Source organism: Astyanax mexicanus, chromosome 3 (genome assembly GCF_023375975.1).
Source record: "Astyanax mexicanus isolate ESR-SI-001 chromosome 3, AstMex3_surface, whole genome shotgun sequence".
NCBI lineage: Eukaryota > Metazoa > Chordata > Actinopteri > Characiformes > Acestrorhamphidae > Astyanax > Astyanax mexicanus.
Window position 1 is genome coordinate 63,066,363 of NC_064410.1, and position 18,061 is coordinate 63,084,423.

General features: G+C 38.3%; 1 protein-coding gene across 3 annotated transcripts in view; it reads left to right on the top strand.

The window, feature by feature from the left end:
- The window catches only part of cspg5b (chondroitin sulfate proteoglycan 5b), a 55,357-nt gene that overhangs the window by 2,955 nt on the left and 34,341 nt on the right, over positions 1–18,061 (top strand). For all 3 annotated transcript variants that reach the window (XM_049475553.1, XM_049475554.1, XM_049475555.1), the window contains exon 2: positions 14,656–15,547. In XM_049475553.1, the coding sequence (XP_049331510.1) occupies positions 14,656–15,547 (892 nt within the window). The remainder of the gene's footprint in view (positions 1–14,655; positions 15,548–18,061) is intronic.

The following is an 18,061-nucleotide window of genomic DNA, read 5'->3' on the forward strand; positions in this document are numbered from 1 at the left end:
GCACACCCCTAACTGAGATATTAAAAATTAGATGAATTTTATCAGATTTGTAACAGAAGTCAATGATCCAGAATATCACGATACTAATAATAATAATGCACTCCAAATATCTCCATATATCCAGGATTAAAGTACAATAAATGTTACTATACAGATATAATCTCTAATAAAGTTTCTAGTAGATTTATAATGGTAAAAATGGCTAAAAACAGCAAAAATGTTGTACCCTGATGTGATAATTAGGGGTGGGTGATATGACACCATATTTTAGAGTATAATATTGTTTAAGATATTCAAAAATGTTGGCGGTATTATTGCGTACAATATGATATGGCACACCCCTAGTGTCCACAAATATTTGGACATAAAGTGAACTATTATTAATGCATGAGGTGAAGTGAAGACATTCATAAACTCACAGCATTTCAGCCTATTAGCAGATTTAATACAGTATAATGAGACCCAAACTCTCAGATATTCAGCATCCAGGGGTTCAGGACTGTTCTGGGACCAGCTGTTCTTATTAAGTTGTCTTTAAATATGAAGTGCAGGTTAAACAGAGCTGATCTCTGAGCTTCCTGTGGGCACGTTCTCTCTCTCTGTAGAGTCGCTCCAATCGTTCCTGGGCACGGCACGGACAGCCATCTGCCACCGAGGTCTCCTGACGGCAGAGGCTGTCACTGGGCATTAGCATCAGAGCGCTAGTGTTAGCGCCCTGCCCGGCCCGGCCGTCTGGAGCTCCCGATGTGGGCTAACAATACATACCGGACGCTCACACCGGAGCCGTGCGACCTGTTGGACACGTACTGTAGGAGTGTGCACCCTGCGCTCACTCTCTGTAGTGTAAAGTAATTAAGTACAGATGCTTCACTACGTTACTTAAGTAGAAATGTTGCTTATTTAAAAATAGCCTCGTTACTCCTATTTATTTTTTGCTTCTTTTTCATTCCGGCTTCTCATCGTTCAATAAAACCCCTATCCAGATAAATCTCTCCATCCAGATAGAGTGAATCTGATTGTGATTGGATGTAGAGAAAGTATAAACATATACCATTCCAACATCTAGTGCTGTGCGATATGACGATAAATATAGTTTCTACAGTAATTTCCTCAATTACTCATGCAAATATATAAAGTAGGCTACGATGAAATGTATTGGCGTGGTCACTTTGCATAAACTCGGTTTATATAAGTGATACTAAAGTAATCTTCGCAAAAAAAGCTTCATAATGTGTTTTTTGCGACACAACGCTGCTTTACGTTATTTGACGGACACTTTAATAAATGTTAATTGAGTTTATTTTGATAACTCATTTTAAATATCTGTATAATTTTGAAAACATTTGCTACTGCATCTACCTCATCTGTTTTTAATTTGATACATATTTATTGCTGCACTAAAAGGTAGCAATTCTCATTTGTGAAAGTTGGGTTTATTGTCACTTTGAAATAAAGTTTGGAAAAAAGTAAGCAATGATATTATTTTGTCATATTTTTCGAAGAATAACTGAAAACATACTTAAATGTGGTATATCATGATATATATCGTTATCGTGATATAAAAATTTCATATCGTGATATATGGTTTTTCTCATATCGCCCAGCACTACCAACACTCTATTGGTTTATACTGTGATCCATCACACCTGCACATGTGTAGTAAAACATGAAAAAAAGTTCTTATCTTTGATGAATAGCACACCTCCGTTCTCCCACAGCGTTCAGAGATCCAGAAATTTGAACAGTTTATCCAACAAACACCCTTCAGACTGGGAGATACGGAGCATAATTTACCCTGATAAATCACTTTTTACACCGTTATCCAGCTCAAAGTAGCTCCACACCTCCTTATTAGAATCCGGACATTTAAAACGAGGCATTAATAACTTAAAAAGTGCAGAAGAAGTGAATATCATTGGCCTGTAGCCTGCTGCTAATCCCAGCTAGCACTGCTGGACCAGCAGTAGCATAAGCCGCTAAACGCGCCAGCTCTTTTGACATTCAGAGTCGAGTATATCGGCCTGTAGTCTGCATGTTTACATTGTTAAAACAAGCTACGTGGGACGAACCGCTAGATAATATCACCCTGGTTTACCGGAGCACTCAGGGTTCCTCAGTGTAGTGCTGTCGGGCGGCATTAGACGCTAATGCTAGTGCTCCAGCCTTAGTGCTGGAGAAATTCAAAATATAAGCTTACTGATAATAAAGTCTTATACTGACCCAAATAAACAGTTTTTAGGAGAGAAATCTGTGTGGATTAACATCCAGCACTCATTTCAATTTAAAAGAAAGTCTTTTTCTTTATTACAGTTTTGTTTACTTAGCTTAGCTTTACTTAACTTAGTCATCTTAGGAACACCTGAGTTTTATAATTTGGATATTTTTTTTCTTCATTTCTATAAAACTGAGGGTATTTGAACCACCACATCCATGCTTGATTTGGAATGAATAGAAAGGAAGACTCTGTGGCACATTTATTAAATATTAATGAGTACAGATAATGATGTCACACCTCACTACACTGCTGTAAATCCTGTTAATCGTATTATTCATTGTTCTAGGAATGCTGACAGTATCCAAAATATGCTCAGAAAAGCATGTAATACGTAGCAATGAATTATGTCATACTCTATACCCTACGTCATACACTAAACACAAGTATTTTTGTGTGGAAAACATATAAGTGTAATAGTGATCTTTAGAGCTGTAGTTAAGCCTGTTTCTATAATTACGTTATTGATTTATTGTACAACGTAGATTACTTTTAATATTACCCATTGTTTTAATTAGCAAGAAAGAGACCATTAACATAAACAAGCTGGTACCTTTATTTATTTAGATAATTATTAAGTCTACAGCTCTGGATAAAATGAAGAGAGTACTTCAGTTTCTGAATCAGTTTCTGATTTTGCTACTTATAGGTTTATGTTTGAGCAAAATGAACATTGCCGAAAATGAGAAATGGCTAAAATAACAAAAAAACTAAAGATAAACTCAAATAATGCAAAGAAACAAGTTCATATTCATAAAGTTTTAAGAGTTCAGAAATCAATATTTGGTGGAATAATCCTGGTTGGTTTTTAATCACAGTTTTTTTCATGCATCTTGGCATCATGTTCTCCTCCTCCACCAGTCTTACACACTGCTTTTGGATAACTTTATGCTGCTTTACTCCTGGTGCAAAAATTCAAGCAGTTCAGTTTGGTGGTTTGATGGTTTGTGATCATCCGTCTTCCTCTTGATTATATTCCAGAGGTTTTCAGTTTGGTAAAATCAAAGAAAATCCTAATTTTTTATAAGTGATCTCTTATTTTTCCCAGAGCTGTATATTCCATTTGTAATGCCTGAATTAGAGGTGTGCCTATTTGTATCATACGCAATAATTTAGCTCAAAATAAATAAATGCACCACATCATAATCTTGAATGCAGTTTTGTTATTTGCTGCTGTTTTATTGATTTTTTTTTATTGTTTGTTTGCACTAAATATGCTGCAGTTGGTTTTATGGTAGGTTTTGTTACATTATTTAGTTTTTGTTCATTTTTTTATTTTGTAACATTTTAAAATACAAAATTATTATTTTTTGTTTTTACAAAATGTATGTAACTCTCTTATCAAAATTTCCAGTAAATAAATATTTAACATTTATTTTGTTGCAGTAGTATAATCTTAAAAAATGTTTTGTCACATGGCCAATAATAACTATATCGCAAAAAAAACCCCTGAAATTTCTGGTTATTATTTTAGAGTGATATCGCCGATCCTTAGCCTGAATATTCTATATAACTAAAAGTCGTTGCTCTTTAAAAGGCTGAACTGAGTATTTTTCTATTGCTGTGATCTGCAGCGGTGCAGCAGACTTTATCCAGCCTAAATCTTAACAAGCCAGCGCTGAAACACGGCTCTGCTGCTCAGACGTTCTGGATTTTTCTGATCTTGTTTAATTTGGAATTATCTGCTCTAATAACTTCTTCTACTGGGCCGCGACAAGCATCCACCCAGATTAAACGTCTGTAGAGTAATCAGAGGAGTATTATGCAGCTGTTTCATTTACATGCGTCTTCACTGTACCAAGCAAATCCCAAATCTATACAAATATTAATATACTGCAGATATAAACATTTATAATCATTTTTAACATTTCATATTTTAAATATAGAGAACTGGAACAGAGTCAAATCATCCATAACATTTTAAAAAGTACCGCAAGAAGAAGCGAATAGCATTGACTATCTTTATCTTCATCTTCAGTGGCTCCTATAACAATATGGAGCAGTATTAGGCAGCAAGTGAACAGTCTGTTAGTCATGTAAAAGAATTAGCTATTAGTGTTCTCCTCCAAGCGTGTTGAGCTCCAGTTTAAGGACATGTGGTGGCGCTAGAGCAGGACGATAATAAGACCAAATTGAAAACCTCTGGAATATAATCAAGAGGAAGATGGATGATCACAAACCATCAAACCACCAAACTGAACTGCTTGAATTTTGCACCAGGAGTAAAGCAGCATAAAGTTATCCAAAAGCAGTGTGTAAGACTGGTGGAGGAGAACATGATGCCAAGATGCATGAAAACTGTGATTAAAAACCAACCAGGATTATTCCACCAAATATTGATTATTTCCGAACTCTTAAAACTTTATGAATATGAACTTGTTTTCTTTGCATTATTTGAGGTCTGAAAACTCTGCGTCTTTTTTGTTATTTCAGTCATTTCTCATTTTCAGTTTCTCTGATTTTGCTATTTATAGGTTTATGTTTGAGTAAAATGAACATTGTTGTTTTATTCTATAAACTACAGACAACATTTCTCCCAAATTCCACATAAAAATATTCTCATTTAGAGCATTTATTTACAGAAAATGAGAAATGACTGAAATAACAAAAAAGATGCAGAGCTTTCAGACCTCAAATAAAGCAAAGAAAACAAGTTCATATTCATAAAGTTTTAAGAGTTCAGAAATCAATATTTGGTGGAATAACTCTGGTTGTTTTTTTAATCACAGTTTTTTTCATGCATCTTGGCATCATGTTCTCCTCCACCAGTCTTACACACTGCTTTTGGATAACTTTATGCTGCTTTGTTTGGCTTGTGATCATCCATCTTCCTCTTGATTATATTCCAGAGGTTTTTAATTTGGTAAAATCAAAGAAAATCATAATTTTTAAGTGATCTCATCTCTTTTCTGCACAAAAAAAATTAACGATCCTTATTTATTTTCAGATCATTAATATGCATGATGCTGGGACAGTAAGGGAAGAGCATGATGCAGGGTCCACAAGGGTTTAATGTGAATTTTCTGAATGTGATCAGTTATTTTTGATGGCAAAAACACAGTAGAGGATGTAGATGGAGCAGTTTGGGAACTTGGCACAGTTTACCCAGCAGGTCTGGCATCACTATATGTCTGTCCGGCTTCACCCTGGCACCACTGAGCATCTACACGCCACCACTGATGCCAAGTGCGGCTGTGCCAGCTCCCCTGCCTGCTTCTCTCAATCCACTATTTATAACTTCCAGAGTCCAGGCTGCGGACATTCTTCTGCAGGATCAGGATCTCAGCAGAGGATGAGTTACTGTACTGGGGTAAAATTTAATCTGTGAAAATTAGGATTAATCTGTGCAGTAAAGAGTGTAGAAATGATTCAGTATCTGCTATAAATGATTCAGTATCTGCTATAAATGATTCAGTATCTGCTATAAATGATTCAGTATCTGCTATAAATGATTCAGTAATGCTATAAATGATTCAGTATCTGCTATAAATGATTCAGTATCTGCTATAAACGATTCAGTATCTGCTATAAACGATTCAGTATCTGCTATAAACGATTCAGTACCTGCTATAAACGATTCAGTATCTGCTATAAATGATTCAGTAACTATGTAACTGATTCAGTAACTGCTTTAATTGATTCATTAACTGCTTTAAATGATTTGGTTTCTGCTAGAAATGATTCAGTATCTGCTATAAACGATTCAGTATCTGCTATAAACGAATCAGTATCTGCTATAAACGAATCAGTATCTGCTTTAAATGATTCAGTACCTGCTATAAACGATTCAGTATCTGCTATAAATGATTCAGTAACTATGTAACTGATTCAGGAACTGCTTTAATTGATTCATTAACTGCTTTAAATGATTTGGTTTCTGCTATATGATTCAGTACCTGCTATAAACGATTCAGTATCTGCTATAAATGATTCAGTAACTATGTAACTGATTCAGGAACTGCTTTAATTGATTCATTAACTGCTTTAAATGATTTGGTTTCTGCTATATGATTCAGTACCTGCTATAAACGATTCAGTACCTGCTATAAACGATTCAGTACCTGCTATAAACAATTCAGTATCTGCTATAAACGAGTCAGTACCTGCTATAAACGAGTCAGTACCTGCTATAAACGAGTCAGTACCTGCTATAAACAATTCAGTATCTGCTATAAACAATTCAGTACCTGCTATAAACGAGTCAGTACCTGCTATAAACGATTCAGTACCTGCTATAAATGAGTCAGTACCTGCTATAAACGAGTCAGTACCTGCTATAAACAATTCAGTACCTGCTATAAACGAGTCGGTACCTGCTATAAACGAGTCAGTACCTGCTATAAACGAGTCAGTACCTGCTATAAACAAGTCAGTACCTGCTATAAACGAGTCAGTACCTGCTATAAATGATTCCATATCTACAATAAATGATTCAGTAACTACTATAAACAATTCAATAACTGCTGTAAATGATTCAGTATCAGCTATAAATGATTCAGTAACTATGTAACTGATTCAGTAACTGCTTTAAATGATTCATTAACTGCTTTAAATGACTCGGTTTCTGCTAGAAATGATTCAATAACTGCTAGAAATTATTCAGTATCTGCTATAAATGATTCAGTAACTGCTATAAACGAGTCAGTACCTGCTATAAATGATTCCATATCTACAATAAATGATTCAGTAACTACTATAAACAATTCAATAACTGCTGTAAATGATTCAGTATCAGCTATAAATGATTCAGTAACTATGTAACTGATTCAGTAACTGCTTTAAATGATTCATTAACTGCTTTAAATGACTCGGTTTCTGCTAGAAATGATTCAATAACTGCTAGAAATTATTCAGTATCTGCTATAAATGATTCAGTAACTGCTATAAACGAGTCAGTACCTGCTATAAACGATTCAGTACCTGCTATAAACGATTCAGTACCTGCTATAAACGAGTCAGTACCTGCTATAAACAATTCAGTACCTGCTATAAACGAGTCAGTACCTGCTATAAACGAGTCAGTACCTGCTATAAACGTGTCAGTACCTGCTATAAACGTGTCAGTACCTGCTATAAACGAGTCAGTACCTGCTATAAACGAGTCAGTACCTGCTATAAACGAGTCAGTACCTGCTATAAACGAGTCAGTACCTGCTATAAACGAGTCAGTACCTGCTATAAACGAGTCAGTACCTGCTATAAACGATTCAGTACCTGCTATAAACGATTCAGTACCTGCTATAAACGATTCAGTACCTGCTATAAACAATTCAGTACCTGCTATAAACAATTCAGTATCTGCTATAAACGAGTCAGTACCTGCTATAAACGATTCAGTACCTGCTATAAACGATTCAGTACCTGCTATAAACAATTCAGTACCTGCTATAAACGATTCAGTACCTGCTATAAACGATTCAGTACCTGCTATAAACGAGTCAGTACCTGCTATAAACGATTCAGTACCTGCTATAAACGAGTCAGTACCTGCTATAAACGAGTCAGTACCTGCTATAAACGATTCAGTACCTGCTATAAACGATTCAGTACCTGCTATAAATGAGTCTAGTCTGTAAAAGCTTTAATAACTGCTACAAATGAATCAGTTTTTCATAAAATGCTAAAATGTCACATTTCTAACATCAGATATCTGAAAAGAATGTAGATTTATTATATTTCCTAATTCTTAATTTTTTTTAGTTTATTTACATTATACACAGCATCCCAACATTTTTCTAATTGATAATATAATATAAAATAATATAATATAATGTGCGTGTGTGTAAGGCAGAGTGTGTGTGTGAGTGGAGAAGTGTTTCATATGCTAATGCTGAGGGGCAGAGCGGTTCCCGGCGAGACGGTGGGAACGGTGATCCAGACGAATGAAAGAGAGGAAATGAAACGAGAGAGAGGACAGAGGAGGCTCTGTTCACCACGGCTTTCACAAACCAGCCACTTTACATTGTACCCTGGCAACCACTGCACGTCTACGTGTGTGTGTGTGTGTGTGTGTGTGTGTGTTTGGGTTTCTGTGATTGGCCGTGGGGGGTGTTCTCTCTCACTTGGTTCACAATGAGCTGAATTAGCCCCCGAACGCCCCGCGGTAACTGTGATTCACACTGCCAATCACAGATCAGGGGAAAGAGCGCGAGAGCCGGGGCCATTAGTGAATGTAGAAACATCTATTTATCTATCTCCATACAACTACACACACGCATTCACACTGCATCTCCGCCTCTTTTTGAACTGCTGCTGATGCAGCATCGCCGAGTAGCATCTCAGAGCCCAGTCTAGATTATCTTTAAATTTAGGAGTGAAACTTGTGTGAACTGTGCCTTTTGTCCAATCTTTTATTTTGTTTGATTTCAGCAAAGAAATTCATTTTGGTGTGGATCTAGTTTTACAGGTTTACTATTTAGCATCATTTTTAGCATCAAGTTTATTTATCATAGTTTATTTATGAAAGTTTATTTATTATAATTATGTGTTTATTGTGGTTAAATAGTTTTGTTAAACGTACACTGCCCAGTGTTTTTATTATTATTTGTTTTTGTCTACATAGTAAATAAATAGTGAAGTGATCCAGACCATGAAGGAACTTAAAAGTGTTAAACAAACTAAAATACTCTGTGAAGAAGTATTTAGATACTCTTATCTGGGGAGCTGTTTGTTAAAACTTGTAGTTTCTGAGGCTGGAAACTCTGATGAACTTATGCTGTACAACAGAGGAAACTCTCGCTCTTCTATCCTTTCCTGCAGCAGTCCTGATGAGTGCCAGTTCCATCATTATAAGGCTTTTTGTGGTCTTTGTGTTGACTGCACTTGAGTATACTTTCAATGTTCTTGAACTTTTTCAGATTAACTGACCTTCATTTCTTAAAGTATGTTTTTTTTCTTTCTGATGTTATTTTGTCTCAGCCAGATAGTTTAGTTACTTTAGTACTTATGTATTTTAAGATAGATAGATAGATAGATAGATAGATAGATAGATAGATAGATAGATAGATAGATACTTATCCCGAATTAAATTTAGGCATCCAGCAGCAACAACACAATACAATAAGAAACATACTCAAACATAAATTAAAACACAGAAGAATAGAAGAAAATATAAGGCTATATAAAAAGTAATATATTTAATTATATTTAAAATATTTAATTTATTTAGTATAATTTTTTTTAATTGCGAACAACAGTTTAGCTTTTAGTTTTTTTTTTGTTTTGTTAAAGTTTTTGTATTATGTGTTTTATTTTTATTTTTATTATTACAATTTATTCTTTACATTTGGTGCAGACATTACTTTACCTACAACTGGATGCAGCTGAGCATAGCAAGCGCAATGGGGTCATGTGTGCAACAGTGTGCTTACGTATGTATGTGTGTATATATGTGTGTGTATATATGTGTGTGTGTTTATGTTTGTAAGTAGGACAGTATTGGAGGGCAGTGATATGAAGCTGGTCAGCAGTAGTGAACTGGACCACTGGGCACAGGGAGAAAATCAATTAGGTCATCATGTTTTACTGAGCGAAGCAGGGATTCCCTGATCAGTGTGAGTGTGCACGAGTGTCTGTGAGTGTGTGAGAACATGTTTCCTCAGCCTCTCTCTCCTCCAGATTGTCCACTGCAAGTCTCAGCCTATAGCGGTAATCCTAATCTAAATCCTGGCCCGGACTCAGGAGAGCACATTAGTAAATCAGAGCTCCTAATCCCACCACAGCCGCCGCAGCTTTACAACCAAACCCCAGCCCCGCACACAGCAGCCCGTAATTAAGCAGATTTTACTGTTTGTGTGTGTGTGTGTGTGTGTGTGTGTGTGTGTGTGTGTGTGTGTGTGTGTGTGTGAGTGTGTGTGAGTGTGTGTATTGAAACAGACAAAAATTGAGACACAAAGACATAGAGTAGGACCAGTCTGTATGTAAGAGTTAGTGCTGCACGATATTGGAAAAATGTTACATTGCAAATGTAATTTTTTCGACTACATACGTATATCGCGATATTAAACAATGCAGGGCCCATGACGTCATCAGCCCCGCCCCCCAACCGCACACTTCAGGTCTCGCGTCTGGACCAATCAAGAGCTGAGTCAGCGTCGAGCTCTCCATACCTGAGAAAAACAGCAAAACAACAGTAATCAGCCCTTTAATCAGCATTAAAACGGCTTTTTAAAAAGGTAAATTAGAGTGTTTTCTGTTTTTCTGGGATTAAAAGAGTGAATTCAGCTGTAACTGGAAATATCTGCACTGCTAAACTGTGCTGAACTGAGGTGCACAGCTTTCCACACCTGCTCACGTTTACAAGCACGTGCCCAACCATGTGGATGATGGAGGCCATGCATGCGGGTACCTCGTGTTTACTCCTGAAACCCCTCCCCCTCGCGCTTCTCAGGCAGCAGCATTCTGTCACTCACACAGACACAGAGACAGCGCTGTGTATCTACTGCATGTTTTAAGAATCAAAACATTGCAGCATGACGTGTTTGATTTAATTGCCTTAAGTGACATCACACATCCTGCGATGTGATTATTGTGCATGTGCACTTTACTATGACGATGCTTAAACGATATTTATATTGTGCAGCCCTAGTTAAGTGTGTTAGTGTGAGTGAGTGTGCACGTGTTTTGTGTGTGGGCACGTATGTGTATCAATCAATCAATTAATTAATCAATCTTTATTTCCAATCAGTAATACATTGAGTGTAGCCCTCCTTTTCAATGCAGCTGAGCCTTTTCAAATTAAAGGGACTGAAAAATGAGTTTAAACTATAAAAACAAGAAAACAGTAGAATATTTAATTAAGAAAAAAATTAAATAATTCAGAATTAAATGTAATGCAATAAAACTAAGAGAAATATTTAGAATAATAAAATATAAACAAAATTAAAGAAATAGAGGACTAAAATATCACAGATTATGAAAAAGGAAATTGATGGAACTAAAATAAATAAATAATAGTAAGTTGAGAAGTAATAAAACATTAAATGGCAAAATAAATGACATAAAAAGGTAAAAGGACAAAAATAGTGTGAGAGTGTGTGTGTGTGTGTGAGAGTGTGTGTGAGAGTGTGTGTGTGTGAGAGTGTGTGTGTGTGTGAGAGTGTGTGTGTGTGTGAGAGTGTGTGTGTGTGTGAGAGTGTGTGTGTGTGTGAGAGTGTGTGTGTGTGAGAGTGTGTGTGTGTGAGAGTGTGTGTGTGTGAGAGTGTGTGTGAGAGGTTTTTGTTCTCTTTGTTTTTCCCTTTTTCCTGGGCTGCAGAGTTGCTGAATGTGCAGTATATTAATGAGCTCAGAGAGGAAGAGAGGGAGAGGGAGGGAGAAAGAGAGAGTTGGAGAGAGGCAGAAAAAGAGAGCGGTAGAGAGATAGATAACGTGAGGGTGAGAGAGCATTAGAAAGAAGTAGAGAAATCGAGAGAATGAGCGCGAGAGAATAAGAGAAAGTAAAAAAGTAAAGAGCGGTAAGGAGATAATGTGAGGGTGAGAGCACGGTAGAGAAAGACAACATGAACGAGAGGTAGAGAAAGAGTGAGAATGTGAGAGTAAGAGAAAGTGAGCGTGGCAGAGAAAAAATGTGAGAGTGAGAGAAAGAGTAAGAAAGTGAGAGCGGTAGAGAGAGAAAGTGAGAGCGGTAGAGAGAGAATGTGAGAGAAAGAGATTAAGAGAAAGTGAGAGTGGTAGAGAGAGAATGTGAGAGAAAGAGATTAAGAGAAAGTGAGAGCAGTAGAGAGAGAATGTGAGAGAAAGAGAGTAAGAGAAAGTGAGAGCAGTAGAGAGAGAAAGTGAGAGAAAGAGATTAAGAGAAAGTGAGAGCAGTAGAGAGGGAATGTGAGAGAAAGAGAGTAAGAGAAAGTGAGAGCAGTAGAGAGAGAATGTGAGAGAAAGAGAGTAAGAAAAAATGAGAGCAGTAGAGAGAGAAAGTGAGAGTGAGAGAAAGAGAGTAATAGAATGTGAGAGTGAGTGAGTAAAAGAGCGGGAAGGAGAGAGAGAATGTGAGAGTGAGAGAGTAAGAAAGTGAGAGCGGTAGAGAGAGAAAGTGAGAGTGGTAGAGAGAGAATGTGAGAGAAAGAGATTAAGAGAAAGTGAGAGCAGTAGAGAGAGAATGTGAGAGAAAGAGAGTAAGAGAAAGTGAGAGCAGTAGAGAGAGAAAGTGAGAGAAAGAGAGTAATAGAATGTGAGAGTGAGTGAGTAAAAGAGCGGGAAGGAGAGAGAGAATGTGAGAGTGAGAGAAAGAGTAAGAAAGTGAGAGCGGTAGAGAGAGAAAGTGAGAGTGGTAGAGAGAGAATGTGAGAGAAAGAGAGTAAGAGAAAGTGAGAGCAGTAGAGAGAGAAAGTGAGAGAAAGAGATTAAGAGAAAGTGAGAGCAGTAGAGAGAGAATGTGAGAGAAAGAGAGTAAGAAAAAATGAGAGCAGTAGAGAGAGAAAGTGAGAGTGAGAGAAAGAGAGTAATAGAATGTGAGAGTGAGTGAGTAAAAGAGCGGGAAGGAGAGAGAGAATGTAAAAGTAAGAGAAAAAAGGAAGATAAGAGTGAGAGACCTAAATAAAGGAAGAGAGACAGAAAGATGGAGAGATACAGAGAGAGAGAGAGAGATACAGATACAAAGAGAGAGAGAATCTGTATTTTTCTCAAACCCCAATCCCTTTGTTCTGGCAACTCAACAATACAGTCTTTACTGAATGCTGCATACACGTAGAAATACCTTAGAAACCACCTCCCTTACCATTGTACCACCTTAGCAACTACTGCGCTAAACCTTAGAAAACAACACCTGAGCAACAGACACTTATAGAATAGCAATGCCTCACCAACCACCTAGAAAGACCTTAGACCTTAAGACAACTATGTCATAGAAACAACTTAAGATTTTGATATCATTAATGTGATTGCAGTCTGCAGTCATTAGCCACCACATATCATCATAGCAACATCTTTACAACATCTTAGCAGCCACATAGCAACCACCAAGGAAGACTTTAACAACTGCTTAGAAACTACTCCATGAACCCAAACCAATGCCATGACAATACCTTAGCAACCACCTTGCAACAAGTAACTTAATGTTAATGTAAAGTATGTTTATCCTTCAAGGATGGTAATTAGCAACACCACATAGCAACACCTTAAAAACCACCCTGAAACCACCTCAAAACCCGCCATCAATGCCATAGCAACACCTAAGCAACCACTTTGCAACACTACAATTGCATGGTTACCTCTGTTTAACTTGCTGTTAAAGTAAAATATGTTTATCCTTCACAGGTTTATTATTAGTTTGATTGGGGTTGGCAATCATTAGTAACCACTTCAGAAACCATTACCAATGCAATATCAACAGCATAGCAACTGCCTAGAAACCACCTCAAAAACCAACACTAATGCCATAGCAACACCTTAGCAACCACCTTGCTACATAACTGCTGCTTGGTTAACTTTGTTTAACTTGCTGTTAATGTAAAGTATGTTTATCCTTCACAGATGGTTCATTATTAGTTTGATTGTAGTTGGCAATCATTAGCAACCACTTCAAAAACCAACACCTTTGCCATAGCAATGCCTTAGCAACCACTTTGCAATGCTACTATTGCATAATTACCTCTGTTTAACCTGCTGTTAATTCACTGACTGACTGATCTAATTGATTGTAGTTGGCAATCATTAGCAACCACTTCAAAAACCAACACCAATGCCAAAGCAACACCTTAGCAACCGCCTATATATAAACCACCTCAAAAACCAACATCTATGCCATAGCAATACCTTAGCAACCACTTTCCAATACTACTATTGCAATATTACCTCTCTAACTTGCTGTTAATTCATTGACTGATTGATCTAATTGACTGTAGTTGGCAGTTGTTAGCAACCACTTCAAAAACCAACACCTTTGCCATAGCAATGCCTTAGCAACCACTTTGCAATGCTACTATTGCATAATTACCTCTGTTTAACCTGCTGTCAATTCACTGACTGACTGATCTAATTGATTGTAGTTGGCAATCATTAGCAACCACTTCAAAAACCAACACCAATGCCAAAGCAACACCTTAGCAACCGCCTAGAAACCACCTTAAAAAAAAACATCAATGCAGTACCAACACCTAAGCAACCGCCTATATATAAACCACCTCAAAAACCAACATCTATGCCAAAGCAATACCTTAGCAACCACTTTGCAATACTACTATTGCATGATTACCTCTCTTTAACTTGCTGTTAATTCATTGACTGATTGATCTAATTGATTGTAGATTGTAGTTCAATTGTTAGCAACCACCTCAAAAAACAAACACCAGTGCCATAGCAATACCTTAGCAACCACTTTGCAACACTACTATTGCATAGTCACCTCTGTTTAACCTGCTGTTAATGTAAAGTATCTTTATCCTTTACAGATGGTTCACTGGTCTTCAATGCGACTCAGTTCTCAAACTCCTCCCACTCTAAAGACATGCCCACTGGTCTGGCCCAGGTCCATGTCCATAAACAACGTTCAGCTGAGGAACCTGGCAGCGGAGGACTGAGCGAAACCAGCTCGTCCACCAGTCCCTCCACCACCACCACCAACTTGAACGCCGACTCCGTAGAACTGGAGCATGTGATAGGCGTGGTTTCTGGTGGAATGGGGGCAGGTCTGCCCACTCTGTCCGGCTCCCGAACTCAACGCAAACCTCAGCTCGACTTCAAAGACGAGGACGAGGACGAGGACTTCGAGGACAGTGACCCCCGCTGGCACAGCGAGATACTCCAGCCTGACGGAAGCCTGGTGGATCTGGAGCGACGTCATCAGCCGATCACGAACACGCCTCCTGCTCAGTTCACCAATCAGCCAGACAACCACATCATCCAGGTGAGCTTCAACCAACCAGATCGTCACCAGCAAATCGAAACCCCGCCTACTCCTCAGCTACAGGAGCTTCAGGGTGGAGATCCCACGTCCTGGACTCTCTCAGACTTTTATGACTACCTGTCCCCGGACTACTCCACCACCGATGGATACCCGGAGGAAGACCAGCCCACGCCTGTAGACATGGAGGACGAGAACGTGAGACAGGTCACCAAGGCGGCATCCTCTAACCTGCGTCCCTTTGCGATTGACGACGGTGCGTCTGGAGGTTACGATCCTGCAGGTCCTGCGGGTGCTGTGGAGGCGGAGGACAGTTCTGGATGTCTTTTAGGATTCGTACGACGGAACGGTACCTGCCAGTCTCCCTGTGAACTCTTCACCAATTACTGCTATAACGGAGGACAGTGTTTTGTCATGGACGGGATCGGAGCGTTCTGCAGGTACGCTCATTTTTAAAAATTTATTTAAGGATATTTGCATTCATTCATACACTTAAAATCCAGCCTTCTACCATGTATGAATTCTACCGGTCAGGTATTAAGGATATACAGGAGTTTAGTTCTCCAACACCGGGGCTGGAGTAGCATTAGCGTTAGCTGCTAACTGCTATTTCCCCGTTCACAGGTTAGTATATTGGGAATGTTGGCCTGTAACCTGCTGCTAAGCCCGGCTAGCACTGCAGGAGCAGCATTAGCATTAGCCGCTAACCGCAACAAGCTCTAGCTCTTTCATCATTCAGAGGTAAATATATATCTGACTGTAGTGTAGAGTGTTTATCGTTTTTAAAACAAGCTACAATGAATAACCGACTTACTGGAGCACTCAGGGTTCCTCAGTATAGCGTGTAGCATTAGCCGCTAACAGTGCTACAACCCCTAACACCCCCAAACCACCCAGCGATGAGACCTGGTGAATTAGAAGTTCCTTATATGAAAATAGACCAGAAAATAGACTGTTTTTGATACCGTGACTTATAGTGCGAAAAATATGGTATATAGAGAATGTTTCCATTTTTTTTTCCCTACATAGTAAATGAATAGTGAAGTGATCTATCAGATTATGAAGGAACACATAAGAAATCATTTAGTAACTTAAAAACAGAGTTAAACAAACTAAAATACTCTGTGAAGAAGCATTTAGATGCTCTTATCTGGGGAGCTGTTTGTTAACTTATGGTTTCTAAGGCTGGTAACTGATGAACGTATCCTGTACAACAGAGGAAACTCTGATGAGTGCCAGTTCCATCATTATAATGTTTTTGATTGTCTTTGTGGTGACTGCACTTGCGGATACTTTCATTGTTCATTGAATTCTTTTTTTTTTCGATTTACTGACCTTCATTTTTTTCTTTACTTAGTTGAGTAGTTCTTGCCATAATATGGATTAGAACAGTAGTTTTTAAGATGTGGGTTTCTAATTTGAAAAGTAAAAGTTATTTTAAATATATAAATAGTTATTGCAAAAAAATTTATGCAACTGGTGGCTAAAATTAAAGCTCCGCATGACTAAAATGAAAGCTCTGCATGGCTAAAAAAAAAGCTCCGTATGGCTAAAATTGAAGCTCTGCATGGCTAAAATTAAAGCTCCGCATGACTAAAATTAAAGCTCTGCATGACTAAAATTAAAGCTCTGCATGACTAAAATTAAAGCTCTGCGTGGCTAAAATTAAAGCAACTGATGGCTAAACTTGAAGCTCTGCATGACTAAAATTAAAGCTCTGCATGACTAAATTAAAGCTCTGCATGGCTAAAATTAAAGCTCTGCATGGCTAAAATTAAAGCTCCACATGACTAAAATTAAAGCAACTGATGGCTAAACTTGAAGCTCTGCATGACTAAAATTAAAGCTCTGCATGGCTAAAATTAAAGCTCTGCATGGCTAAAATTAAAGCTCCACATGACTAAAATTAAAGCAACTGATGGCTAAAATTGAAGCTCTGCATGGCTAAAATTAAAGCTCCACATGACTAAAATTAAAGCAACTGATGGCTAAAATTGAAGCTCTGCATGGCTAAAATTAAAGCTCCACATGACTAAAATTAAAGCAACTGATGGCTAAAATTAAAGCAACTGATGGCTAAAATTGAAGCTCTGCATGACAAATTAAAACTCCACATGACTAAAAATAAAGCTCTGCATGGCTGAAATTAAAGCTCCGCATGATTAAAATTAAAGCTCTGCATGGCTAAAATTAAAGCTCTGCATGGCTAAAATTAAAGCTCTGCATAGCTAAAATAAAAGCTCTGCATGACTAAAATTGAAGCTCTGCATGACTAAAATTGAAGCTCCACATGACTAAAATTGAAGCTATGCATGGCTAAAATTAAAGCTCTGCATGACTAAAATTGAAGCTCTGCATGGCTAAAATTAAAGCTCTGCATGGCTAAAATTAGCCACCCAAGATGGCGGCGCGTTAACACGCAGCGGCCGCTCCGGGTCCGTTAAATGGTGCTTTTGTGTTACTATTTGTCGTTTTTTCCATTTATTTCCTGCAAATATGTGCATCGGAACACCCGTGCACATGTTCTACCACCGCCAGACCCTGCTACAGTGGAGAAACCAGCCAGAAAACACGCTACCGGACGAGGTTCTGCAGACGCTACTTGAGCTTAGCCTGCTAAGAGACCCAGGCCGCCAGCCCGCGGTGTTGGCAAGCGGTGCGAGCGTAAGCGGAAGCGCGGAAAGAGAGCCGGGATCCTCGCGAGGCTAAAGGCTAGTCCTAGCCGGCCGGCTATACCATCGCTCTTTCTTGCAAACGTCTGTTCCCTTGACAATAAACAGGACTACATCCGACTCCAGCGAACTACCCAGCGTGAGTTCAGAGACTGCTGTGTTTTGGTTTTTGTGGAATCGTGGCTGAACGACAACATTCCGGACAGCGCCATTCAGCTAGCCGGGCTAACCGCGTTCAGAGCGGATAGGAGCGCGGCTCTATCCAGGAAGACCCGCGGTGGA